Source organism: Podarcis raffonei, chromosome 7, assembly GCF_027172205.1.
Source record: "Podarcis raffonei isolate rPodRaf1 chromosome 7, rPodRaf1.pri, whole genome shotgun sequence".
Classification (NCBI taxonomy): Eukaryota; Metazoa; Chordata; class Lepidosauria; order Squamata; family Lacertidae; genus Podarcis; species Podarcis raffonei.
Window position 1 is genome coordinate 62,243,121 of NC_070608.1, and position 27,974 is coordinate 62,271,094.

Sequence of the window (27,974 nt, forward strand, 5' to 3'; positions counted from 1 at the left end):
GTTTTTTTCATAGTCACAAATGTAAAAATGCTTTCTTGTGACTGGCAGGCTTCAATTAAAAATAGCTTTAATTTTACTTAAAGAACCAGTACCTCGAATATGAAAATTAGGAGACTTATGTCCCTTACAAGAAAAGGAACACTTGTTCCTTGTGAATGTTTTTTTTTTAAAAAAATGGTGGAAAGAAGGAAAAATGCCGCTACTGAAACCACTGCTAATAGACAGTTCATCCATTTTCTAAAGCTTTTAAATAACCTAATTGGGGGGGGGGCTGTAAGTGGGAAGTTGATTTTTTCTTGCTGGCTCACTTGCGTGAAGAAGGCACAACTTGAGCAGTGATAAAGTCAGTAAACAAAAATTTTACTGAAATAATTCAATAACACAGATACGGGAGTTTGTTTTTAAGTGTAAAGCTAAAGTCATACACAAGAAAGATGGACAGACCCTTTCCCCAAGACTAATATGGATACAATAAATATGGAGTTGTACATACTCAAATCTGTACACACAAACTTCGCCCCACAGCCATAAAAATTTACATTTAACAGTGCAACATATAATTTAATCATTTATTTCATCCGACGTAAGATTTTTTTATTTATTTTGTTTTACTTACGAAACACAAGTAACTACTTGGTTTTAATATACATATAATATATATATAATTTTGACAATCTGTACAGTATTCTAAACATAAAACTCCAAAAAAAGGCACAATTGTCTATACAACATGTACAAAAATGGCCGGAGCTGACAAGAAACAACAATTATTGGTCAAAAATTCATGATTGCACAAAGATTAGTAATGAGTTTGTGTCAGAAAAAAAATGTGCTTTAAGTAAAAGGGAGGTTTGCAAGAAAACCTGTAAGTGTTACTTTAAAAAAAAACGAAAAACAAACACACACACGCACACACACACACAACCCAACGTAAAACCAAAAAACCCTAGGTTTCTATTATAAGTCTGTCCTCATCGTCGCTGCTGCCGTCACTAAACTCCACAGTATTTTGCCTCTCGGGCAACCCTTTCCGCCTATGCGCTTGTCTATCTAGAGAGACAGTCCGATGTCTGGGGCAATTGGGTAAAACGTCAGAATTCACCTTCATAGGAGGCTCTGAAGCAGAAGCCTGTTCGACCTGAACAGAATTGATATTGCACTTTGGTTTTGTATGACTCTGTGAGTCAGGCTTTTCAGTGTCCAGTTTACCCGGGCTATCGTGCCGTTGGTACCCGCTTGAAGGATCAGCCTCCAAATGACTTTCAATGCTGTACTGCTGGTCGGCGGGTCCCACCTGAGATGATGTAGCACTGGTGACTGGAGCAGCAGCAGCATCGCTAGCGACACTCGCAGGACCCTGATGTGGAGGAGTTTCGGAGGCCTTGCTACTAGAAGCTGGTGTTTCTGGAATGCCCTGCCCATCTGCAGTCACAGGGCTGACCGAAGGGATTAAAGTCGGCAGTGCTATGTTTAATATTTGCAGACCTGGAATGTGCGTCTGAGGGCTTGAGTTGCTCTGAGGGGAAGGGTTTGCAGTCAACACTTGTAGGCCTACGGCATTCAGCGTTAATCCCGAAGGGTGTATTTGCGGAGTGATGTTGGTGTTCGTCAGGCCTAAGATGTTCACCGTCTCCATGCTCAACGATGGAAGAGGCTGCAGGGTTGGTGCGCTCAGGCTCTGGATTCCCGGTACATTGATCTGGCCTATTGGGATGCAAGGAACAACGCTGTTCACTTCAGCAACGCTGAGATGATTTGCAGTGCCGGACATTGCACATGCTGGGTCGCCAAGTGCACTTGTAGTTCTGTGGATCACGCTAACGGCGGGGATAGTGAGCTGTACCGGCCCAGCCTGAATGGGGAGGAAAGTCGAGTATGTGGCCAAGCCAGCAGGTACCACATGGATTCCCCCCACTGGAATCATCCCGTAAGGGGTCTTGGTTTGTTGCTGCGAGTGCAAAGGGAGGTGGCTAAACAGATGAGTCTGAGGAGGTGCTGATTTCATGATCTGTTGCTGATGCTCCTCGGGCTTCTGCGGTTGCATCTCTGGGAAAGGCGAGGCCATTGAAGGAACAACCGTGGAGGTTTGTGTACTCCGGTCAACGGGTGGAGAAGGAAGTCTTGTAGAAGTTGTGCTCTAGTGTAACAAAAAGAATAATATTTTTGAAGCCATCAATAAGAAGATACAGGCAGTTCAACATTGTCTAGCTTTATTTCTTAAAATGTGAAAGCAGCCAACCACAGGAGAGTTGGGCATCTGCTAAAAACACTCCTCCCTAAGTGCTGCAGGTTGATTATTTTTGACAGATTCTGCTGGGTGTCCTGTGTTTTAGTTCCATTTGTGGCTCTTCTGCTTTGAACATTTGGGGCATTCTTTGCCCTTGGCAGCCCAGATTGCTTCCTCTATTGGCTAAAGTAGAGCCACCTTTGTTTCAAGTTAAATACAGGAAGGCCCAAACTATTCTCTCCCTTCCTCCATCCCAACACAGCTCAAAAACCTCTTCTCTAAAAGAGATAAGTTTGCCAATATTCTACTATTGTTAAAAAAATTACAAGTCAACCAGAATGTGCTATTTCAGTGCATTTGATTTCCAAAGAGTCACATAGGTCATGCGGCTACTGAGCAGTTTTAAAAGTACGTCTATATGGTATAGCTTTGCACGCTCGTGATTCTTTGCATTGCTAGCTATGACAAAATTCAGACTCTTTCCCCTTCTATTGCTGGCAATGGGGAAGCTCTGTTTCCAAGCATGGGTAAAGCCCGGCTGAATAGTAGTTTCTGAGTATTTATACATATCTAGAGATATTTATGTAAAATACACATGGCTATATAGTTCTACAACAAAGAGTTACATGCAGTCACAGCAGTGTATTTATTGGGAGACTAAATCCCATTAAATTCACTGTGCCAACGGTCCATGGCTAATGCACAGAATAAATTGAATCGTGCAGCCCATTTTCACTGAAATCCTTCTAGGCCAATGTACTTAACAGACAAGAACACGGGTAGCATTATTTGCCTCCCAGCAATGAACTTGGAAGTGTGTGTGTTAATCTGCTCTACATGAAGCATGTGTGTTACTCTACCAATGGCTACTAGCCATGATGGCTATGTTCTGCCTCCACTGTTGGAGGTGGTATGTCTCTGAATACCAGTTTCTGAGGATCAGCTGTAAGGAGAGCCCTGTTGTGCTCATGTCCTGCTTGTGAGCATCCCATATGGGCGTCTGGTTGGGTCTTTTGCAGGGTTTGAGTTAATTCTATACTTTGTGCAATTGGTGTACAGATTACACCTAACACAAGTGAACTGAATTATCTGCTCACCTTGGAAGTTACTGTCGTAACAGTAGGAGCAACAGCAGAACTTCCCAATGCTTCTTCTGGGTAGTCCACGTACATCTGATGGCATGGAGACTTGGGAACTGTCTCAGAGGAGACAGCAGGATCTGTGCTTGTTGCTCTGTCTTGCACATTTCCTTCGTTTGCTTCTCCGGGGACAGCTGTAACCAGTGGCCCTGAGCTCCTGCAGTCCGACTGCACTGTACTAAGTACCGTCATCTTTGTGAGAAGTGCTTTGGGCAGCCCATCCATAGAGTCTGTGTGAACCCCAGCAAAGCAATCTGCAATTCTGATTTCTTCATCAGCGCTTGAGATCTCCTGAGAAACATTTCTAGATGGATGATGTTGTGGGCTGGCTGAAACGGAGGGAGTGGCAGATATAACTGATTCAGCTTGGCTGTCTTCGTCATCGTCTTCGTTATCATTGTCGTCGTCATCTGGCCCTTCTGAATCCTCTGCATCAAATCCGGACCGATCATAACCCAGCCGCTGCTTTTCACCTATGAGAGGGCAAAATTAAATGCACACATTTAGAGCCTAGTAATGTTTGAAAATTATAACAAGAGGGTGTAGTTTTTTTCATTTCCCAAATTAACTGCATGTTAGTGCTCTTACACCATTAGTCACCCCATTCAGTAGAAGCTCATCTGCTATTAGACCCCTTAAAAAATAATTAAAAGTGTCCAGCACAAAACCCCTGAACCTAATTGTCTATAATCTGACAGGCTTTGCCAACCTTGGAGAAGCTACTTTGACTGCAAATTTCATTCATGTTTCCCAAAAGGAAAACAGTCATCTTTTTTCAAATTATTATTTCCTAGTAACAAATTGGAGGGGGGCAGAGAGGAGAAGGCAAAGCCTTGTTTCCCCAGGGACAGAGTCTGAGGCCAGGCTGGATCAAACAAACCCACAGTGCCTTGGACTGAGATGGGCTGTTTCCCAAAGTGGTCTGCACACCCATAACAGGTTTGCACTCGTGCATTTGTGAATATAATTTCTGCACATCATGTTTTAGCTCCCTTATATGCATGAGCTGGAACAAGCCCAAGAAAAGCCCCCTTTCTTGGTCTTCCTCCTCCTGGGTGGTTGAAAAAAAGGCTTCTATGGTGGTCAGCTTCACTTTCCATAAGCCGTGGCCTATTGTAGTGTATGAATGAGAGATCGTGGTTTACAACAAAGTCTGGTTGGTTAAACAACCCAGCTCCCATGTTTTTCTATCTTTCTATTTTTTTTCCGCTGAACTATCTGAAATGTAAAGAACTTCTTACAATCTATTGCTGTTAACAGAAAAGTTACTAAGGAAAGCAGACTGAGAACTTTGATCACACAGCAGAAATGCTTTCACAACCAAAGGCCAGGAACTTATAGATTTCAAGTAGGAAGAGAATTAAGCACAGGTTTCAGTGTTTACTTTTCTCCCCTACAGCTTTTAAAATTAAAACCTCACTTTACCAAGAAAGAAAGAAACCCCAAACACCTTAATTTGTAAGTTTTTATAGTTCCCAGGTGCTCAAGCTCATTGTATACAGGAACCACTCACAAATCTATTCTAGTGACTTTTAAGAGACCATAAAATATGGATTTGTAAATGATGGGAGGGTTGTACGTTATCTTAAAAGGTGATTTTCTACAGGTGTTGCAAATTACAATCCAGAACAAGAAGTTTCATTTAAATTGCTTGTCCTCCACAGTGTAACATGTGACTGGATTCAACTGACAATCAACACATTAAGTACAGCAACAGTCTACATGGTTGCTTGGAGAAAACAAGAAGGAATGATAAAATATTTCAATTTGAATTAGCTAGGAGGGAAGTTAAATTACAACAGCTGGGGGGAAAGACACATGGATCCTGCACAATTGAGAAACGGCTATTTATTGCTCACAAACCTAATTCTAAATCATCTGAAATGATGAAATGACCTTTACGTATACTGCTACTTGTATCTGCCATGACAATTCTGAAAATAAGAATAATCCTTTAAATGCAGCACTGTTGGGCAGCAGTAAGTTGTGAAGCTCTCTTCTTGCTGCAGGTGTTTCCACTGATGTCTATAATAAGCTGCTAATAATGGTGTTCGAAGACTTTGAAGCCTTTTCTTCCCTTCCCACTGCCAAAGCAACCCTTACAGCAGAGCTAAAAGCATTCTGCTTAAAATTATCAGCTAAACATTAACGGCTTCTGTTAAGCATTAGCAAAGACTGACAAACACACTTGTGTTCAAGATATGGTACGCATACAAATGGATAAAGCAAATGGTTCATGTCTCTTATATTTTCAACTATTTTGATAAAGCTCGCAAAGCTTTATTCTGTATTAAGGCTCTTTGCAAACCTCAATAAATTGTGGCATGCTATTTTTTTAATTTAAAAACTCCAGGGAAGTAGAATCAAAACTTTTAAAACACTGTGTTACCCTCATTTTATATAGTCATTAAAACATAAAATTACCTACAGAATATCAAAATAAAGGTGTGCAGCTACCAAGAACTATTTCATTCTGCATTGGTAAAAAACATGTCCACTGCAAAACACTTGACTGAACAGCAAAAGAGCCATGAACAAGACAAAAGAAGGATCAGGCAATGGAAAAGTAAAAAATGGCAACTCTATGTTTAGTCCTGATATACCCAGCCAAATACAACTGGCTAGACAAGGAACATCACAAAGTGTATTCTCTCCCTTCCTGCTCCATCATTAGTTATATCTATATTATTTAGACCCAACATAGTGCCCTCCATAAGTTGCTGGACTCCAATTCGCAATCAGCATGGTCAAGATCATGAACTTATGGATGAGGGTAAGGATTTTACTTATGTTTAGTATAAAGTATACATTTTTAAATAAGGGGCAATAATGACAAACTTCCAGAAGAAAAGTCAAAGAAATTTATTAGGCAGCAGCAGTCACATTAGCACCAGCAACAATGGCACCAATTTTGGACACTATCCTTTGAGGAGATAGAACTGGACATGGTGTAACACCCAATTTAGCTGATTGTAAATAAGTTGGTATGTTTTCATATCCTCTAGTATAAACAGCATCTACTGTCATGGAAAGATCTCATCCATTGTTTTAGGCTTTCAAAGCAGGCCTTTTGGAATTTCAGAATGGATACTTTGGCAGCCATGTCTATTCTAGAGACTGTTTTTGGTAATACAGGAGTCTTTTCTTTCATACACATAATTGAATATACCTAACCACTTAAGATTACACTTACTTTTAAAGCCTACTGACCAAATTATTTATTTTGATATTATTATCTTTATTGCATCACAGACTTATACTGACATCTGCTGGGGAAGCCCAGACTGGAAAAACCTAAAAGCCCCTGATGATTAATAGGCTTTGATGTTCGCCTTGAAATGATAATAAATAAAGGGCTTGATAGCTGCAGAAACTCTTTTTCATAAAAAGGAGTTTAAAGAGTTGTTTGAATGACTCCCTACTGACTGCTCTGTGCAGGCCTGCATTAAACAACCCAAGCCCTTAGTGTATCCTCCACCACTGTCTGAGCACCTGGCAGATACAGATCTCCCCACATAACTGTCTTGGTGGGGAATTGCAGCATACCCCATATCCATAGCATAGGCTATTGCTGAAGCTACAAATAAATAGGATTATCTACAGTGGTACCTCTGGTTACAAACTGTCTTTGTTCCGGAGGTCCATTCTTAACCTGAAACCGTTCTTAACCTGAGGTACCACTTTAGCTAATGGGGCTTCCTGCTGCCGCCGTGCCGCCATTTCTGTTCTCATCCTGGGGCAAAGTTCTTAACCCAAGGTACTACTTCCGGGTTATCAGAGTCTGTAACCCAAGGTGTTTGTAACCCGAGGTGTTTGCAACCCGAGGTACCACTGTACTGCCAGTTCTCTGCTGCTCCTCAAGAGTGTATCTGCACAAGATTATCTTGTAAAGAACAAATAATAAGGATCATATTCTGTTGATTTAGAGTCCATCTTTAAACATATATATTTTTTAAAAAACCTGGTCAGAGGGTTTTGTTTAACTGCCGAAATCCTTTTGTTAATTTACTGCTGCTACCTCTAGATGCCAGTAGCTCCTCTTCCAGGCCTGTGTACCCATTGGCAACTCTTATAAGTTGAACCCCCTTCTCATAATGTCACTGATTGCAAAATACAGCTGTCTTCATATCCTGCCAGCCATATGTTCCAATCATTCAGCTCTCCTCCATTGGCCACATCCTTCCTTCTTGGCCAAAATGCAAGAAAATGGCTGATTCCACACTCCTGCGCTGACAAGTTTAGGGGGCAGCAGCAATGTTGAGGTATGATGTAGCAGCAGCTCTTTGAAGGTCAGACCATTTCCCCTAGCCTCCTAACCCTGCAATAAATCTATAAAGGTCTTGTGGACCACAATAGGGACACTAAAAGGGCCTGCTAAGTCTCCTGGGCCTTATGTTTGACAGCTCTCCCCTAAACATTAGGAAATCAGTTTCCCTGATAAGCGCCTTTAAGCCGCGATCCTTAACATACTTACATTGAAGAATGTCAAGTTCTACCAAACAGGACATTCCCCCTCAAAAATGTACATAGGATTGGGGCGTTAATCACCTAATTTAGAGGAACACATAATGAAAACTTGGGCCAGCACTGTGAAAACTGATACCCCTAAGCTGAAGTATGTCACACTGAATGGTTCACCTGGCCTGACAGCATAGTTCAGAAGCCAGCATTCCAAACATAGTAGCCCTGTATTATGGGCGTAAAGGGCATTCTTTGGATTAGGAGATGAAAGATGCAAGAGTGATTTGGAACATAAAAGGTGAAACTAAGTGGTATTCACCAATACCCAAATGGTGGCAAATCCAAAAACAAACAAAGAACACCGCCACAATCCACCCAGCCCAGTTGCCATAAACCCCCAATTCATATGGTGCTGAGAAGCCTCATGGAAAATAAATGGAATCGGTATAAGTGTTGTTAAAAGAGCTTCACATAAATGCTCTCCACAAGCTATATTTGGCCCCTTCTGCCAACCGTCTCTGGCAAACTCACATTCAAATTCTGTGCAACCTACCAAGTTTAGAATTAAAGCTATTACACTACACTGCCTTTGGCAGTGAAAATCAAACAACAGAAATCCGAGTGTGTTGGAGACAAGTTGATACGGTTGTTTTAATTTCTATTATTGTTTTAACTGCAGTCTGTTCCAGTCAACCCAATATTTTGCTACTGGGTTAGAACTCGAGAAAGGAGATACTCAAGAGTTTTATGTATCAGTGTTTTTTAATAAAGCAAAATTATTAACATTTTCATCCACTATGATGATGAAGTATTGCAGGAAGTCTAAAAGCTTCCAGGATACTTTAAACTATAATTGGCGCAATAAAAATACTGGCAGCAATTCAGAGAATTGCACATGCAGCAGAATCAGATGGTTGGCTGCGAACAAAGAACTTTGAGAGCAAAAAGCCATTCCATAGCTTACAGTGGGAAAGCTCTAACTATGATCAAGATCCTCATCTTGTCAAATTGTGACCACTGCAAAGCCCTCCAATATCTAACACAGCAAACTTGAGAAGGAAGCTAGTATTTTTTTCCTTTAAGGTAGAGGTCTCCTTGCGGAGTCATGAAAGAGCCTAGTGGGATACTTTCCAGAATGCACTGCTTCTATTAGTCTCTAAAGGAATGGTTTGTCCACTTGTTTTAAACTACAGGTATGGTAGTGGCACTGTAGCCAAGGAGGAACAGCTGCTTGCACCTTACACCTTGGGATACAACAGTATGCATGCACAAGTATTTCCCCTCAAATCTCACAGGAAGTCCCCAAACCATTAAAAAATATATGGAGAGTTATACAGCAGTCTCATAGTTCTGTAGCACAACTGTCTTCTGTGTCAAGTGGAGCACAATATTGTTTGACATTTACAATTTCTAAAGCTAAAAAAAAGGCCTAATGATCAATACAGTACAGCAAAAATCCAATTGGCCCAGCGGAAGTTTTAAAATATATGGAAAGTATTATTTTATGGCCCTTCACCTTTTTGTCTACAATCTGGGAATCAGAAAAATGTTGAAAGTGACAAACATTAATGTAAACAATGTATTGCTGTTCTTGAGCATAGGAGTATCCATCGTTCGTTGGGTGTCTCCTCTTTCACTGCCTGATCTATTGTGCTGTACCCTCTCTTCTTGCCTCACTGAGTTCTTCATTTCGCACACACACTCCTCCCACCCAGTTACCCGCTATTGTTGCTGCCTTATTTGTGCTGAACCTCGTAATTGAAGGGCCCATAAATTAATTGTCAAATTACAAAAAATGACTGTTGCCCTATTACTTCTATCAATAAAACAAAGTTCAATTTGCACTGTAAAAAGGTAAAAATAGCTGAGTGCACTAAGAAGTTATGCCAATCGAGAGAACACCTCTCCTACATCTTTAAGAACCGAATTCACATCAATTCATAGTAGAAAGACCAAGTGCATTAATTTTTTACCCCTTCTACCTTTTTCAAATAACATACACCACTCCACAGTAAACCATTTAACACAAATCAGAAAAATACTTTAAGGGCGGGGATATCCCCCCCAGAACAGAAGCAAAGGTATCATATATCATACTGACAAAAGCATGCACCAAACTGACTACATTCTGTACCCATGGTTTGTTCTTGGTTTATTGTTCTGGAGACCTAAACCACAAGCCTGGATTCAGATGACACTCTAAACCAAGGCATGGCTTATCTCAGCACATTGTAATAGCAAGACAACTAAGGAGGAACAGAGTGGTCAAAGTCTCCACCCTGGAGACTAAACACTTACAAATTGTGCTAAGCCATACCTTGGTTGAAAGTTGGTTTAGAATGCAAACCTAATTTTAACGTCCTTATTTTATTTATTAAATTTCAAAAAGGTCAACAAAAGAATGCAGGCCTGAGCATCTTTTATTACAACCATGTAATAATTTTGATGTTCATACCCCATCGTTATGACAATATAATTTATTTGAATGAATTAGAATGCATTTTTCACAGATAGGAACTGTGCCGTTTATATAACCACCCAAACAAAAATGTGATGCGACATGTATCCTCTTACATACTCTCTTCTTCTCCAGCATTCTGGGGATTGTGCCAGTTCTCCAATTAAAATTCAGTGCACAGTAAATCCTACAGAAATCATTGCAGATGAAGAGTGCCTGGTCTACATGAAGTGGAAGAGTAGACCATACAACTCAAGACTTGAGGTGGACAATGCAATTTTTGAATGCTCCCCTAAGAAAGAAAGAAAATCTACTACCTTGGAGATTGAGACTTATCCTTTCTGTGCTAGTTCTTTACTAGCAGGGAAGTTAAAAAAACAACAACAAACCCACAGAGGATAATTCAAAATCAGTATCCCCTCCCTCCTCTCCATCTCCTAAAAGCAAACAAATCTGCAGCCAGAAACAGCTAAGCCCATTCAATTCTGTTAACTGAGAATTCCACCACCTTATTTGGGGCTTGTGAATAAATAAGATAATTATCTGCAAATTTGGCTAATGTATTCCTCTAGACTTTTTACATGGATGTAATCAGACTACTGGCACTAAAAGGCTGAGGCCCAGTATAATGAGCCAATTGATACACATATTCCATAGTGCATAGTCCCTCTAATATGTTGTGGGGACACGATCCATTTGTATCTGCTCTAATAAGTGAACAGTAAGTGAAAGGCATAGGATCTGTTCAGATGTTAATTCTACTCCCTTCCTTTTGAATCTCTGTACATGGCGACATCATTAGGTGTAGAATATATTGGCTGAATTGAGAGAAAATGAACATGAGTTCTGTTGTGATTCAAATGAGATCTGGCTTCAGAGGAATCTCATACACATATATATGTAGGATCTCCTGGTACTGACACTACAGTATATGCGCATAGGGACTGAGAGGACAGTGGGACCCCAAATATCTTCTAGAACCTTATCATACAGGGAAAGTTAGTAGGTGAGTGATAACTGATAGGCCTGTTCTGTGAAAGCAATCTAATAAAAGGTTTGAACAGAGGAAGGAAGATATTTAGAAAAGAAAAGCAAATACATGAAAAATATAAAAAATTGAATTTTTTTACCGTATTCTTCTACATCCTGATCATCTATTGATCCTACTGAGACTCCCAGATCCATGCATTTTTTGCTATGTGCCTTGGACTTCATATGTTTTGTCAAGTTTCCTTAAGAAAAAACAAACAATGCATATTTTTACCAAAACCACATGACTGTAACATTCAGCATGTCACTCTCTGCAGCCAATGACACTTGGGCCATTATTTATCTATTCTTTTATTTAAAAGGTTAACACAAAGCTTTTACAAAGCTTCCAAAGCAGTCACTATAAACATAGTTTATACACACAAAATATATAATAGGATGTTAAAAATCATAAAATGCATTTGAAAACTTGGGAGAATAAAAAATGGCCTTGGGTTGTATCTAGCTAAGTTATTGTACGGGCAGAACAATTTCCACTCATGTGGTGGAAATTTCCTTCTCTCTCCTCCTCCTGGGTGGCCCTGCAACCCCCAAATCTGTTCTGGGTCCCCCCCCCAACCCTCTGGAGCAGATGGGGGAGAGTGCGAGGAGGGGAAGTTCCATTGTGTGAATGGAAGACCTGCTTGTGCAATGACTTTGTTGGTTTCAACCCGTCGGCTTTTAAATAAAGTTAATTTAGATTCAGCTCGGCTTTGAAGATGGAACTAAGTGCAGTGGTAGACAACATGTCTTAACACTGAAGGCTATAACAGAGAAGGTTGCCTGGTCAAACTATTGTATTCATTCCTAAGAACGATGCATTAACTCTTCTTCTTTAAATGAGGATTTTCAAGATGTAATATAATTTAGGAAATAAGTTCCAATTTGCATTAATAAATAGCTTCAACAGATGTTCTGCTATTTTCAACAAAAGACAACATTGTAAGAGTCCACAATGATCTAAGAGACAAATAGTGCTAAAATACTTGCTAGGCACATTCTCTTCTGACATGCTGCTGTTGAATGAACTACTAAAATGGCAGAAGATGGATGTGGTAAGAACTGATGTAATGGTGTGTCTTGTTTCTCCCATGGATACAAATAGAAGCTCTAAAAGATTTAATATATTTGATATCTTGTTTGGTGACTTAACAATGAATGACAGTATTGTTCAGAAAGTCAGAAAATGACTTTTGCCCGATGGCTGCAACATCCATTTTGTTAAGTACATACATAAACATAGTAAGTTTGAGCTTGGCCAGAATTTAACCAGGAAGCTGGTAAAGGAAGGCAGCGAAGGCTACACACAAACCATTTTTGTTGCACTTCTTTTTTGGAATAGTTTCATTAGATTCTACTGAGAATGGCAGTGTAATAATTCTAAGAACAAATCTTACAGTGATATGGAATGTATATTAATCTACAATTGTATGAAATGTACAGTTTATATTATATTTATGTTACATATATGCCAATCTTTATTATTAATACTGACATGAGGAAAACATCATTATGTTGAAGCCCTGACATCTATTTCGTCAAAATTAAATCATTTTAATTTATTTTTTAATATTTAGGCTTATAGTTGAGCATATGCACACAAGCATGCCATTAACACTAGTGCCTGCTAAATCTGCTCACAGGATAATCCATGAGTAGAGGTATAAACCTTTAATACTGAGTTCCTAGTATGCAGAAGAGTTGTACAATATTCATGACCTTTTATTTATAAACATCTTAGTAAGGTCAGTTCAATGAAAACTAAGAAACAAGGTAAACAGTGGCTTTTCCAAGCCTGAAATAATGAGTATGTGACAAATCTAGAATCTGAACCTATTTGCATAAAAACGGTATCTCAAAACCAGTTCTGAAGGTATGTCTGCTTAGCAGCTGTACATGCTGCCAATTAAAACACAATGTGTCCTTGAAAAAGACAAACGTTTTTTCTTCTGGAACACATCCTTGTCACAACAATTGGTCATGCAAACTTCACAGCCTTCATTGGCCTCATAACTACCTGGGTACATGGGCAAGGCATCAGTCAGGAAGGAAAAGGGAAGTCAGTCAAATTCACACCAGTATGAAACTCAAAGGCGGAAAATGTTAAAAGGCCTTCCTGCGGGATGTACTGTATGCATCTACTACCTTCCCTGCAAAAGGGCTTTTGACTGCTCATTCCCCACCCCGTCCTACCTCCCACCTTGCCCAATCTGATCTAATGAAGAGTTCTGGAGAACTTGAAAGCTTGCATTTGAAAGTGTTACATTTTATCTGGCCTAAAAAGGATATTGCCCTTACTCTAGGTTTTGGAATATTTCTTATAAGCCAACCCAGCTCTCCTTTTATTTTTGCAATTTGTTTAAGTTCCCACAGCTTTATTTCATACTTCCAACACGCTTATTGGAAAAGCAATTGTCAGCAGGTTGAAAAAGAAAATCTGTGAGTCATGACAAGCTCACTTACCTTTAGTTTTGAAGGAAAAATTGCAATAGTTGCAGTGATAGGGACGGACGTCTGTGTGCGTGCGAATATGTTTCTTCAACATACTGGGCTTTTTACAGCGTATTCCACATTCTTCACATATATATTTTCCTCTTCCTCTCCCACGAACATAGACATATTCTTCATTTGACTTGTATCTAATTTAATCAAAACATACCAAACTATTGCAAATGACAGTGCATTACAGGTCAGGACACCTAATTCCCGGACACAGGAACTACCCACCCACAGCACTTCTGTCTTAACAGGATTCAGCCCTTCACAGCCTACAGACCAGGAGTCAGCAAACTTTTTCAGTAGGGGGCTGGTCCACTGTCCCTCACACCTTGTGGGGGGCCGGACTATATTTTTTTGGGGGGGGGGGGGATGAACGAATTCCTATGCTCCACAAATAACCCAGAGGTGCATTTTAAATAAAAGGACACATTCTATTCATGTAAAAACATGCTGATTCCCGGACAATCCGTGGGCCGGATTTAGAAGGCGATTGGGCTGGATCCAGTGTCCAGCTGGATCCTTAAGTTTGCCTACCCGTGCTACACACAGTCCAACACCTTAACAGCCCTTCTGATTCCAATAGAATGGAAAGAGAGAGCCACATATCATCAATGTTTTGATGGTGCCATCCTCCAAATCCCTGGATGACAGCTCCCAGAGGTTTTATATAGATGGTAACTAGCATAGGTAGCTGAATGGACCCACGTGAGCAACAATATCCTAGTACTAGTTTCTGGTAGAGATCCTGGTAAGAGCAGAAACCACAGTTATAGTTTGCAGGTCCTGTTTTCTAATCACAATGCGTTCCCAGGAAATTGTTCATTAGGTGAGCATTCACATTAGGTGAGCTGACAATCTCCATTATTTCCAATGGAAACATTTCTAATCCATGATCTCTCTCCCCTCCCCCACCATGGTTTCATCCTAAAATGGCTGCAGCCAACCAGCAAAAAAGAGGGGGAAACTTATTTGTCCGATCTCTCCTACTCCCTGATGTGTCTGTTCTCTCTCCCACATCCTTCTCTCCGTGGTTTCTGCTTGAAAATAGTTGCCATTGACCAGTGAAGCACAAACAAGTAAGGAAAGGGGCAAACTCTGGTTGTTTGGATATCTGAATCAGCCATGCATGTAGCGATGTTTGGGCACAATACTTTATGTTCAGTTAATGGAATGTACAGATATTGAGTGTTCTGATGGCGGGAGCTGCATGTTCCTCCAACCACCACCTCTTAAGTCGGTGCAGAAGAACACCATTGTCAATACCATCAAAAGCCACTGAGAGGTCGAGAACCAACAGGACGACACGCCCTCTGTCTCTGCCCTCTGTCTCGAATGAGCTTATAAATCAGGGCAACCAAGGCTCAGACTACAGGTGGCAACTTACTGTTTTGTTCTAAATCACCTATGGTCTACAACGCAAGTAGTCATGATCTGATTTCATCTGGTAAATATTTGTAGGATATTTGTTCAGAACTAAGGCTCTTGGTGTTTTGGTTTCCATTTGGGATATTTGACTCCAAGCTCACTAAAAATTCAGTTTGAAGAATTAAGTGTTAAAACACCAGGAGAGAAAATTAGCTATGTGGGTGGGAGATTTGACATCACAAGTGCTGAACCAAGGCCAGGGATGGGAGGCAGGGGATACTGTGGAGCAAGTAATTTTGAACATACCAAACCATTTTGGTTGTTTGTATGACTAGAATCTGGATCACAATCTAATCAGGTTCACAATAACACCTTTTTCTACTGAGCTACCAGGAGATAATGACTTCCATACAAAATAATAAAATATTGCATTACTTTTAGGGGGGAATACTTACCCTCCATCAAATATTTTCACTCTTCTTGGCTCACTTTTGGCTAAGGAATTATCATTATCTTGATCAGTGCTTATTTCAGAGTTTTCTTTATTGCTGAATTCCCTTGCTGCCTTTTGTTTAACTAATGCCCGCTGAAAAAAATGTAAATTGTTACGTTTCTTATTATAAGCAGATTAAGGTATCTACCGAACTAGTATTGCTAGTGAGTATCTGGCAAAATAGGAGTTGAAGATTACCATTTTCAGGCACAGTTGTTTATGTGTTGACAATACAACTAAGTTTTATTTTTGTGACAATTGCTACACCCAATTCAATATGCTAATTAGAGGGAGAACAGAAAGAGAAAGTAATTACAAAAATGTTTCTATGGTTATATACTTGAAAGAACATGTGTTTATGTTTTTGCCCAGAAGTAGCCGTCTGTACATGATTTAGGAGATATGGGGGGGGGGGGAGAGGAAGAGATTCCCAATGCAGTTTTTCAAGCTTTTATCTACTGCCAGAGAAAATTAGCATACCAGTTGTATAAGAAAGTAAAATATGTTTAATATACTGCATTTAGGCTATACAAATAAACAAAAACAAAAACAGTTTGTTCTGCAGCTTTCAGTTTGTTTTACAGTTCTAAAGTTTTCAGTCTAGCATCTATCTTGGAACCCCTCCCAAGGACACACCCCCTGAACATGCTCAGTTCCAACCCTCCTCAAGAAACACATTTGAATTGGGGCTACTAGGTAGCAACCACATAAAGGTATCTTACACTCCTTCCCCTTTTGTTTATACTGTCAACATATACCGTAATCTATATATTGGCAGTAAGAATACAGAAGGCTGTGGGAAAACCAGAACAAAAAAAATAATAATTTCCTAAATACGAGACATTGGTCTAAACCCACAAATTCCCTTGTTTTTATAAATGCAACCTCTCCCTGGGCTTGGGGATTCTGTCTGAATGGCATAGTGTAACTGGGAGTGTTTCTGGCTCATCCAGATGTTCCATCTCCGAGTGTGTCTCAGAGACACACCTGAAACAGTTGTATGATCTGATGCAGGGGCTGTGGACTGGCATAATCAATATGAAGTCTTGCCCAAGGTCATTATTATCATTCCCTTGGGTGTGAGGGTGCTTTTGAAGGAGCATGACGGATAGATTGACAAGCACCACACCACTGTACTCCTGTCTCAATCTGCTAGTCTATTTCTGGCCACCACACATAGACTACATGCTACTCTCTTCAAACAATGCGAGGATGGACTTCATACAACAAATTCAGCACAGCAGAAATTGCATAGTACTGGTAGTTCAACTACCTGAGAGCCCAATAATATTCATTCATCTTGGATAGCCAATGACTCCCTACGCTGATAGTTAGGGTGTTAATATGTGCTCCCCCCACCCCAGGCAATCCATCCATTAATTATCTTCACCCCCTAAATAACAGAGAATCTTGGTCAGTCACCTGTTTAATCTTTGCGGAATCGATCAGGCATGTGGATAGCAGTTCAATAAGAAAAACAGTTTCAGGAGGCTGAGGTACTGGCTTTGATCTATCTGGCAGTGGAAATCTGCTAAGGGGATCAGCATTACCCAGGGCTTGACCTGGCTTTTATTCAAATTTGTAGTCCTATGCAGACAACGTCAAGCCCATCTCGGGATTCTAGCAGACAGCACTGGCTTGTTCTCTCCCTGCAGACCCTGAAGAGGTTTATGATCAGATTGTATGACAAAACACCTGCGAACTAGATACGAATGGGATTTCTTTTCAGCAGAAAACACTGCTAACTCTTTACATTCTAGTTGTGAATAGTTTTCTCCCCCTGCTAAGGCCAGTGACCTTGATGCAAACTAATGGAGTGTTTTGATCCAGTGGGCATTTGGTGGGCTAAAAGTGTTTCTTGAGAAGAATTGGAACCTGTTTAAGTCCTCCATGCTCCTTATTCCTTTTAATGCCCATAAATTACCTCCTTTGTCTTGTGATGCTTTGCCATATGAAGTTCTTGATGGTTATTATAATGGATAAGGATCTTGGATGACTTAAATAGGTTCCATCTTTGCCTTGTGGCCACTAGGTGGCAACCACATAGCATTCTCCTTGATTGACGCCTCCCTCCCCCCCCCCATCATTTCTCTTTGTACTGGACAAACTCTACACTGACAAGCATTTATCAATTGAAAACTAATCCTTATAATCCCACCGTGAATGTAAAATGGCCACTTATTTGTCATTCAACAAATCTGTTGAAATTAATAGACAAGTAACTTAAATCCATTTATTTCAATAGGTCTAGTCTGAATATCAGTAACACTGGCTATCTCCCCATGGACTTGCTCTGCAGCATCACAAAACTGTTTATGAGACATCTAGTGACAATGTAGACAAGAAACCCTGGTTTGTTGGATTCAGCAGAATAGGTCATCATGGATTTCCATCTTCTGAACAGATAGCAGAAAGATCACAGGAAGCATAAACCTCAAGTCAATGTAGAACACAAACTTTTGATGCCTTGCAGTGAATTAGACATTAAGTGCTAACCATACTGTACATGTTGTATATTTCAATGGTATGACTTATACTGATGGGGATAGCTGTGAACATCAACTAGGAACATGCTCTTTTTGCTGCTGCGTAGCTGATGTCACATATGACATCAGGTTTGGAGGAAATGGTCTTGTGCATTAAATTAGGATCCCCATGGGCCTGAGGTTCTCCACTGTTGGACTATACCAACTAATAGAGGAAATTTCATGCAACAATACATAAACTTTAACAACACTACTGAGACTTACACATGGTTTCAGAAAATGAAACATCACAAAAAATGAACTGTTTATGTAAAGCACCAGTAATGTTCATTTTTACACCACCTTGTTAAGATTCAAGTAATCAGGGCAAATATTTTTAGGGGTTACATGACCAGGCTGCAAGTGTGTTACGCTGACTTTTTTGGTCAACTATTCCACATCTCAAATAAATTTGTCTTGAGCATCAATAGCTGATAACTTTTCGGGCCAATACAGAGGTGGTTATATTCCTTCCTCATCTCTTAAATACTGTGAATGGGACAAAAATTAACTGAACAAATGAAGCCAGGTTTTTTTTGCTTAACAAGGATTGAAGCAGGTTAAGGACCTTGGTTAAGTGAGGAACTTAATTAATCTTCACTTCAGCTAACATTGGCTCCAACATATCCAAAACTGCATGAGAAAAGGCTACTTCATTCAGGAGATGATATGTGTGAGCCACTCCTGATCTCTTACTCAAAGATTATGTCTGAACAAGCTCTGTATACAAAATTAAGATTTTGCCCACCCCAAAATTCTCTTCTGCATTCATGGTCCATAGCTATACTTTATAACTGGTTACAATGCTAAAAATTTCCCTGTTTGCATTCTGAAAAACCCTTAAATAGTTGCAATGACAACAGATGCACAGTCTTTAAATGTGCATAGTCAGAAGTAAGATCTGGAAAGCTTCGCTGCTGTTCATACGCATCAGACTACCACACTTTTTTTTCTGAGGTAGGGGAAATTTATGTTGGATGTGTACTTGAAAATCTCTCTTTAGAATCTTAAAGACATCTGCTTTTAGTTAGACAAATTTCTACCCTTTAGGGATGTTGAAAATATCTTACAAATATGAAGCTTTGAAAATGGAAGACAAAAGAATCTTACAATTATTTTTTCGCATCTCTTTATTTCAAAGCTCACATGTTAATATTAACTGATAGCTTCTAGTTTCAGCTGCTTGATATTAGCAGTACCAGTGAAACTTTGTCATCCCAGCTATCTGGAAAACATAGCTAGTGAGAAATTTGGCATGTTCCACCCAAACTTGTAAAAAATATGTTTATCTGATAGTGAAATACAACAAAGGCCCACATTCAAAGATACAGCATATGGCTCTGGCAGAAAAACTGCAGATAGTTTCTGAAAGAAGGTTTTTCTCCATTTAGAGAAAGTTCAAAACAGCATTTTTTATAGATTTATTTGAAGGAGAGCTTAAATTCTCTTCTTCCATTTTCAGACTTGCACTAGGAAATGAACTAATGACACCCATTATCAATAACTGTGTTTTACTGCTAAGATTCACCGGCTCTTGTACTCTGGTGAACATCTAGAGCTTTGTGTATGCAGGGCCTGCCCTATTCTTTTCCAAAGTCAAGAAATGCTCCAAGTGTACAATGTGAATTTCCTATTGCATTTGTAGAGCATTTCTATCTAGACTTCTGGACCTTGTGTGAGGTCTGGTCATTCCTTCAAAACCCCTAAATGGCACATCCTGCTACAAGGAAATACATAGTTTTAGATGCTACTCCTCATGTTGTAAGATCTGCAGGTGAAGTATTGGACTGGGTCAGAAAATAATAAACATAAGTGCAGAAGAGAGGCTTATTCAATGGAAGTTCCACAAGTGACAGATTACATGATGTAAATACAGTTATTGGAATATTAGATATTGGGATGAAGTAAATATAAAAGGATGGATGGGGATCATTGGATGCAGGAATTCCTTCTGTGAGTGCAAGTGAATGAATGCAGAAAGGGATTTCACTGTCCCACTAGTTTTCAAAACCTAAAAATCCAACTTTGGGGGGGGGGGTGGTTTAGGATCAGGCAGGGATTTCCATTCATCTATTCTACCAGCTTCAAAATTAATGCCCACATTTCTCTCTAAAATAAATTCTATTCAATAATACTCCCCCCAAAATCTTCTCTCTTTATATAATTTTTCTTCAAGCCAATGCAGTACAGTACTATAATAAGATGTAACCTTCATTAAGCCCCAATAATAAAATATTTTAAAGAAAAGCAGCCCATGCATGCTTTTTGTTGCACAGACTCAAAGCAGAAAGTCAATCTTGTTTTAGCTATATGCACAAAACGCCTATTGCATTTTAGTGCAACTAAAACTTTCCTCTTCTCTGAGGTTCATGTAGCTAAACCTCTTGACCCCAATGAAGTGTTCATACAGAAAACTCCTCTGCAGTTCTGACATGACAGAACACTGCTATTCCTAAAGGATCTCAGTTATGTGTCACTGTGTGTAGGCCTTGCCCTGTGGGGAAATGAGCTGTGAAGAAGTATGAGACACCTTAACATTACATTCCATGAAATTCAATAGAGGAATTTTAAAGAATAATATTAGCTCTTTTGGGAATTTCAAGTGTCCAAACAATATCCAAAAGCTCTTTGCAGAAGCACCTGGCTTTCTGCACAATTTTTAAAATTAGGATATGGCTTTCATGAGATGTGATAAACCTCTAAAATTTTAGCTAGGTAAAGATAGCTCAACATTTATATAGTGATGCAATAAAGCAGTATTAACAATGCACCAACAGAGTTCAATGAGTTTTCCTCCCAAATGCAAATAAGTTATCCTCATTTTAAAGCGCTTATATAAATACTTTAGTATAAACACTTGAATTCCCCCTCTTAAAATAAATGTTTTATGCATAGTACCTTAAGTAAGTTGTTCTTCCACTTGCTTGAGTAGACCAGTATGTCGGATCTGAAGTTGGTACTTATTGCTAGAGTATAAGATGGTTTTCCAGCTTTCTGTTTTGAATTCAGAAGGGAAAGAGCAAGTTTTGTCGGCAAACCAAGTGGATTGGGATTGTCAGGACTGACAGACCAAGAAGAATAAACTGAAGTCTTTTGGTCATTTTGCAACAGATGCACAGGCTTCCTTTTTAACAAGTAACACCATGTAAAGTTTGTTGTAGTCTTTAGGCTTGGAAAAGATAATCGCTGTATATCATCCGCATTCACGACGGACAAAGCGGCTCCAGATTTTGCTTGGCTCAAAACACTGGACTGCTTATCATCATTCACTTCTGGGGACATCCTCTCTTGACTGTTATCTGGAACCTTTAGAAAGGAAGTCTGAATATTCAGTGAAGTAGATTCAGCTGACTTTCTGACTGCAAACCTTCCAATTTCAGAGATTGATGGGTTATCATATTCTAAAGGCTCCTTTATGAGTGAAGAAGCCCCACACCGAGCAGATTCAGCTGAACCAGGCAGCAGAAGATCTGACGAATTACCAGCTCCAGTGCTTTTATCATCTTGATCTAATGAGAAACCTTCAAGGGGCTCAACTGTGCAGATCTGCCGCACTAAGAGTGGCTTTTTTTGCTTGTTAGGTTCACTAGCCTTTACAGTCAAAGGATGCAGTGACATAGCACCTGTAGTGCAAGCAGCTCCACTTTCATCTTTAACACGCTTCTGGTGTTTTTCCATGGCAATGTCTAAACTATTGGCTGGTGAGAGCATGCGCTTACTTGAGGCTGTGGCTTCCTGCTGAGGGAAAAGTACACCAACTGGCACTTTCTGAATCATATTTGAGGACCCCAGGGAAGCTGAATTTTTGCTTTCCGTCTCACAAATCAGATTTTCAAACACAGATGCTGGCTGTGAACTTGGCAAACACCTCAGATGATCTTTGTGGGATTTTGGCAGTTGAGTTTGATCTCTGACTGTTGGCACTGATGCAGTGTTTATTTTACAGAGAGACTGGTTTACCTGATCCCGTGTTACCAAAATTTGAGGAAGGGGTGCAACAGCAGCCAAACCATATGATGGAATATTACTGTGAATGCGCACGGGGATGAAGGGCGCAACATGATACATTCCACCACTGCAATTATCGGGAGCAGTTCGTTGCAAGGGTGGTGCCACATATTGCTTGGACACTTTGTCATTCAGTTTAGTATGTATTTCTAATGAAGACCCAGTCTGCTCTGTGCCAGCTGCACCTGGAAGACCTAAAGGATATTGCTTTCCTATGTGCGATGCTTTAACTTGAAGCTGATATTTGGGAGCAAAACAGTCTTCTTGCATACTGTGCTGACCAGCAGCCATGCTCATGCTTTTCTGAGTTCCAAGTGCTGATCCTTTGAAAGCTGATTGGGAATACTGATTGAGTGAAGCTTGCTGGCCAAGATGATGTAAACTAGAGCCTAAAGACCGTTCACTAGAAGGCGGGTTAAGAGAGTTGTTGCTCTTCACTGACTGTGACTCACGCAAAGGCTTGATGTAAGTCTGGGGGTGCTGAGAACTTGAAGACAATTCCTCGGGTTTCCCAGAGCCCTGCAACCTCTGCAAGGACACTGAAGAAATATCTGTTGCAGGACTTATTTGAAAAGAAGTACTTGACATGACATCAGGCTGATTCTTTTCTGGAGCAATATTTAAAGATATTTGTCTTACAAGGGGGCCCCTTCTCCTTTCTAACAAAGGTACATGTCCACTGCCAGAAGTCAGTTTAGAAGTAGAGATCTCTAGAAGTGAGGCAGGCTTGGATGGAACTGCACTTCCGCAGTCAAATGACTTGCTTCTGTAATCGGCAACTTCCATGGACGGCTGGGTGCAGTTAATTTGTTCAGAAGCAGCACGTCGCATTTCTCTGAAATGAGGACCGGGCACACTAAGTGTATTTGAACTTGTAGGAATTGTAAGAAATTCCAAGGATTTATTTGTAGGCTCTGCTTTGGAAGCACTCTCATTCTTAGATACGTCATCTTTATCAAAAGAAGTTGAGAAACTAGATGCACGTGACAAGCTACTCTCCCGACTGAGACTTCTAGAAAGCGTAGATTCAAAGCTCGACTCAGCAGAAGAATGCTCCATTTCAGCCAAGCGAATTCTTTTCTTTTTGGGTGGAAGTTTTTCTGTTGGTAGCTTTGATAAGGTTTCACTACGCTGCGGCCAGTTAAATTTTTCTGTCTTGTCCTGATCACTGCATTGGCTTTCCTGATCTCTATCAGGCTCCTCTGTCACCAGTATTTCAGGAACCTGGATGTTATGCTGGCGAACAAGTCTTAGTGGTTGCATTGGTGCACTCTTTTCATTAGAAGTGACTTGACGTTCATGCAGCTGAACTCTTGAGGCTTCTGCTACTTGAGGACGGTGGGAGGCACTCAGGAGAGAATGCTTCTCTTCTTGAGCTATAATGGTACTCAAGGAATGGAGCTTCACAGCTTTGTTAGCATCCTGAAGGGAAACTGGTGATACCCTTTCAAATGAATCTGATTTTTCAAATGAACTAGGTCTGCTTAAGGAGTTTGTGTGCTGAATTACTGAAATCCCGGCCCCTTGTCTTTTCAGTTCTTTTTTTTCTGGTGCCACTGGAACAGCCTGCTTCTCCCCAGGCAACATCATCTTTGGCCCCACAGTCTGCTCTGCGCCACGAGTCTCCAGCTCATCTTGTGCCAGTTTTTGTAAGGAAATACTACGTGAACCTAAAACAGTGGCAGTGTGTTTGGAGACACTGATGGTATTTCCGAGTTTGTTTTGACACTCTGACCCAGCTATGCTCTTGGACAAACTACTACTTGTATCATTTGTCTGCAGTTCATCATCATCATCTCCCACACTTTTCATTTTCCTCCTTTTTCTTATCTGAGATGTCTGCTCCCAGACACCGGTTGAAGTGGCAACTCGATAGTGAAGAATTTGGGGTTGTGTACTGTTCAAGACCGTCTTGTGCTCAGAATCTCGTATAGCTGCCTTGGTTTTTGGTCCATGTAACTCTGAACAATAGAACTTTTTGTGGTTTTCGAAGTTTTCCAGTTTTCTATATCTGTTTCTGCAAGTCTCACACTCAAACATTGTCCCTCGGCCTTGCTGTGACTTTTTTTTATCCACAGTTGACCCTTGTACAAATGATTTGCTTCTTGACATTAAAAATTCACTTGATGTGTTGCATCCATAACTTTCATCTACAGATCGTGTTTGTCCAAAAGTGTGCCCTTCACTGACCGAAGAATCTTCTATTGCTGCTTGCCGAACAAGGGTGCGAGGGTGTCCACCTTGGAGCTGTGGAGTAGCAGGTCCTGGCACAAAGACATCATCATACAAGGAGCCAATTTTATCATCAAAAGACTGACTTCCACGTAGGGGGTGAGGGGGAGGTATTACATTTGTAGGTACAGCTGAATAACTGGTAGTTGGCATAGAATTACTTCTGGTTATAGGTAAACAGTCAAGAGTTGGTACAGACAGCAGAAAAACCTGCTTTGACTTCTCAGTAGGTGTAAAAGGAGACTTTGGTATATCAGAGCTTGAGCTAGTCCTTCTACTCATAGGCTTTAGGTCAAACTGAAATGAGTCTTTAAAAATGTAGGATTTTGGAGAATCAATACTACCTCTTCTTGAAAGGGATGTTCTCCGTGGCTTCACACTATCCAACTGTTTGTCATCCACTACAGCCTCATTATCAGATATTATCTTTGAAATGCGTTCTTCAAGCATTTTTGTGGCCAGAGGTGGTCTCATCTGGCCAGATGAAAGCAAGGTCTTGTCAACACAAATGGTTTGCACAACAGATGCCACAGTAGTGCTCATTCGTGGCACACAACTTTTACTTGAGTCTTTTTCGGAAGAAGGCAATCCTTTCATAAATGGAGCTGGTGGACTCATGGTCTGATCTGCACTTTCTGAACGTGAAAAGTAGCCTGAATCAGTGCTACCTAAACTTCTGGGGCTCAAGAGACATTTTACTTGCTGATCCTGAGAACAATCTGTTGCCTGCTGTCTTTGTAATTGCGCATGTATTGCTGTCCCTACAGGGGTCCCAAGCTGTTCCTCAGAAACGCTTGTTTCAGTTTTCTGATGTTGCTTAGCATCAGATTCATTTACCAGCACATGTGTTAAATTTGGTTTCACATTTGTTACTTTCAAGTCCCCTTGTTGTTGTGTTTTAGAAAGTGTAGAGGTGGGATCTGCTACTTTGGGGCTATCTGATCTCAAAGGAGATACATTAACAGGGCAAACGATCACCTTGGGTAAAGCTGTCCTTGGTTGCACAGATGAGTCCTGAAATGAGGAGTCACCCAGCATATATTCCGGATTTCTTAAAGAAATGGGACTACCTTTGTGCAATGAGTCAGAATTGGAAGGTATTTTCACTACATGCACAGGTTCAATTTCTAATGATCCTTGGTCTTCTTGTCTTTCATCAGCTGTGCCTTCATCATCACTGTCACCACTTTCTTCCACATCTGAATGGATGCTAAGTGCTTTGTCAGATTCATGGGAGAGAAACCCACTAGAATCTGGCTGGACGACAAGTCCAAGTTTGATAGCATGAGCATGAGACTTCTTGTGCTTATACAGATTGCTTTTGGTCTTAAATGAAAATCCACAAGTCTCACAAGGATATGGTCGTTCTCCTGTGTGGGAGCGGATGTGCTTTAGGAGAACACTGGGCTTGGCACAAGCCCTGTTACAATACTCACAGACATATTTCCCTAGTTTTTTAGGCTTCTGGACTTTTAGAAGGTTACATATTTGTTCTACACCATGGCTGACAACTGAAGCTATCTGGGCTGAGTTGTACAAGGGAGCTATAGATAATTGGGTGGTAGAACTAGAGGGATGAACTGACAACGGAGATTTTGCTACTAGCTGGTTTTGAGAAAAAGCCTGAGTAACAGAGGATTGGGGGCTCATTATTGAAGAGGTTACTGCTATGCTGTATATATTCTGGAGTTTGAGATTTTCCAGGTTCGGCTGTTGCACCAGAGAATTAGTGAAGCTCTGACATGGAGCAATTTGTTGGTTCTGTTGCCCAGCTTTAGCAAGAACTTGCTCTTGTGAGTGATCAACTGAGGGCATCTGTGCTTGTTCACTCTTCCCTGATGTTGCTACATGCACAGTCTGTGAAGTGCAAGGAAGAAATTGAGATCCAGCTACAAATTCTGGCTGCACCAAAGCAGCATGACTTTGGACACTCAGTGTATTGGATGTGAGACAAGATGAGGCGCTTGCAGTTTTATTTGGTCTCAGTTTTTCTATTTGCATCCCACTGAAAGGGCACTCTTGTGCTAAGGTGTTCAGCTCAGGCTCCATAGCTTTCAGTAAGACATCGAATGCAGTATTTGTACATGAGGATGAATGACTACAATCAACAAAAGTAATACATTCATTATTGTCAGCCTTGGCTGCACTTGAGCTAGTGGAACCCTTCTTCACTGGTAAGTTTAACTGGGATGAACTGTGGTCTTCTACTGGCCATTTATTCAAGTCCAAGGATTGAGGTAACAGAGACAATTTGGGGTGCACCGAAGTCTCAGATTTGGACGTTTTAATAGCTACCTCACTGCTAAGCACCCCCTCATTTTGTTTGTTTTGTTTCCCATTCTGCGTTGCCAAACTGTGCACTTCTTTTAGGAGCTCTGAAGTATCAGGAAGGATGTTAGACAATGAAGAAGGCTCTTCTACTTTTTCTTTAAGCTTTGCCCGAGCTGGAGTTCTCAAAGGCGATTTTGGTATTTTTGTCAGGTGATTCTCAGTTACAATCTTTTTACGTTTCACACCTTTAACTGTGTCCGTGCTCCCTCTTGTAACAACCTTGGAGATTTCTGTCAAACACAAAGAAATAAAAGTCAAATGGTGATTCTGCAAATATTATCAGCATCATTTACATAGTACTTTCAATATATTAAATGTTACCCAACCTTTACCCACACCTTGTTACCTATTTAATGCCATTCCATTTAGCAATATAGGAACTGAGGCAGAAGATAGTAATTTGCTCAAGAGCACCTAAAGTTCGTGAGTCTCAGCCGAGTTTGAATTTAATACAGCATTTCACTGAACCACACTAGTTTTAAGTACATTCTTAATTTTACAGAATTTGCTTCAGAGACCCCTCCCAAACCTATTTCAGTTCTTGTACATATTAATTATATTCCATTTTCATCATGTTTTCATTACCACTATACAAACCATTTGCTCAGTTAACTGCATTAAATATGAATGAAATTCATTAGGATGAATCTTGGTCCAACAATGTTCCCTCCTCATCTTGTCTCTGGATGTGCTCAAGAGTAACTCCATTAAAACCAATGCTTTTCACTCACGATTAACTTTATTGATTTCAGTGGGTCTATCTTGAGTGGATAATATAGATACTAGTTCACAGTTTGGACACTCTGGTCCTTGGTCCCCTCCAAAATCTATTATACAGGCCCTAAGGCTGGTGATATATTGATAAGATTGTCCAAAAACAGTTTGAAGTCCATATTGGGATATTGGTTTCATAATTTTTGACCTGTCAATATATTGTGAATCATGAAATGTGTGGGTGTGGGTGTGAAAAACCGTGAAACCAGCTAATGCCTTTACATAGCTCCATCCTTATTTTGGACATTGTTATATATCACAAAGTTCAGCTGGTGATATATCATAATGTTGAAAACCGTTCACCTCTACACAGTTCCATCCGTATTTCAGGCATCATGATAAATTGATATATCACAAAGATTAACTGGTGAAATATTGTGATGTTGAAAACCAGTTATTGTCCAGCCTTAATGGGCCCACCTTCAGCACATGG

At 40.3% G+C, this 27,974-nt stretch overlaps 1 protein-coding gene across 7 annotated transcripts in view; it reads right to left on the minus strand.

Annotated features, from left to right (window-relative positions):
• Positions 1-339: 339 nt before the first annotated feature.
• Positions 340-27,974, minus strand: part of HIVEP1 (HIVEP zinc finger 1) — an 84,318-nt gene continuing 56,683 nt past the window's right edge. For all 7 annotated transcript variants that reach the window (XM_053396905.1, XM_053396899.1, XM_053396901.1 and 4 more), the window contains 6 exons: positions 21,095-26,997; positions 15,634-15,764; positions 13,778-13,953; positions 11,416-11,517; positions 3,325-3,839; positions 340-2,137 (listed from right to left, as the gene is read on the minus strand). In XM_053396905.1, the coding sequence (XP_053252880.1) occupies positions 947-2,137; positions 3,325-3,839; positions 11,416-11,517; positions 13,778-13,953; positions 15,634-15,764; positions 21,095-26,997 (8,018 nt within the window). In that variant the 3' untranslated portion in view covers positions 340-946. The remainder of the gene's footprint in view (positions 2,138-3,324; positions 3,840-11,415; positions 11,518-13,777; positions 13,954-15,633; positions 15,765-21,094; positions 26,998-27,974) is intronic.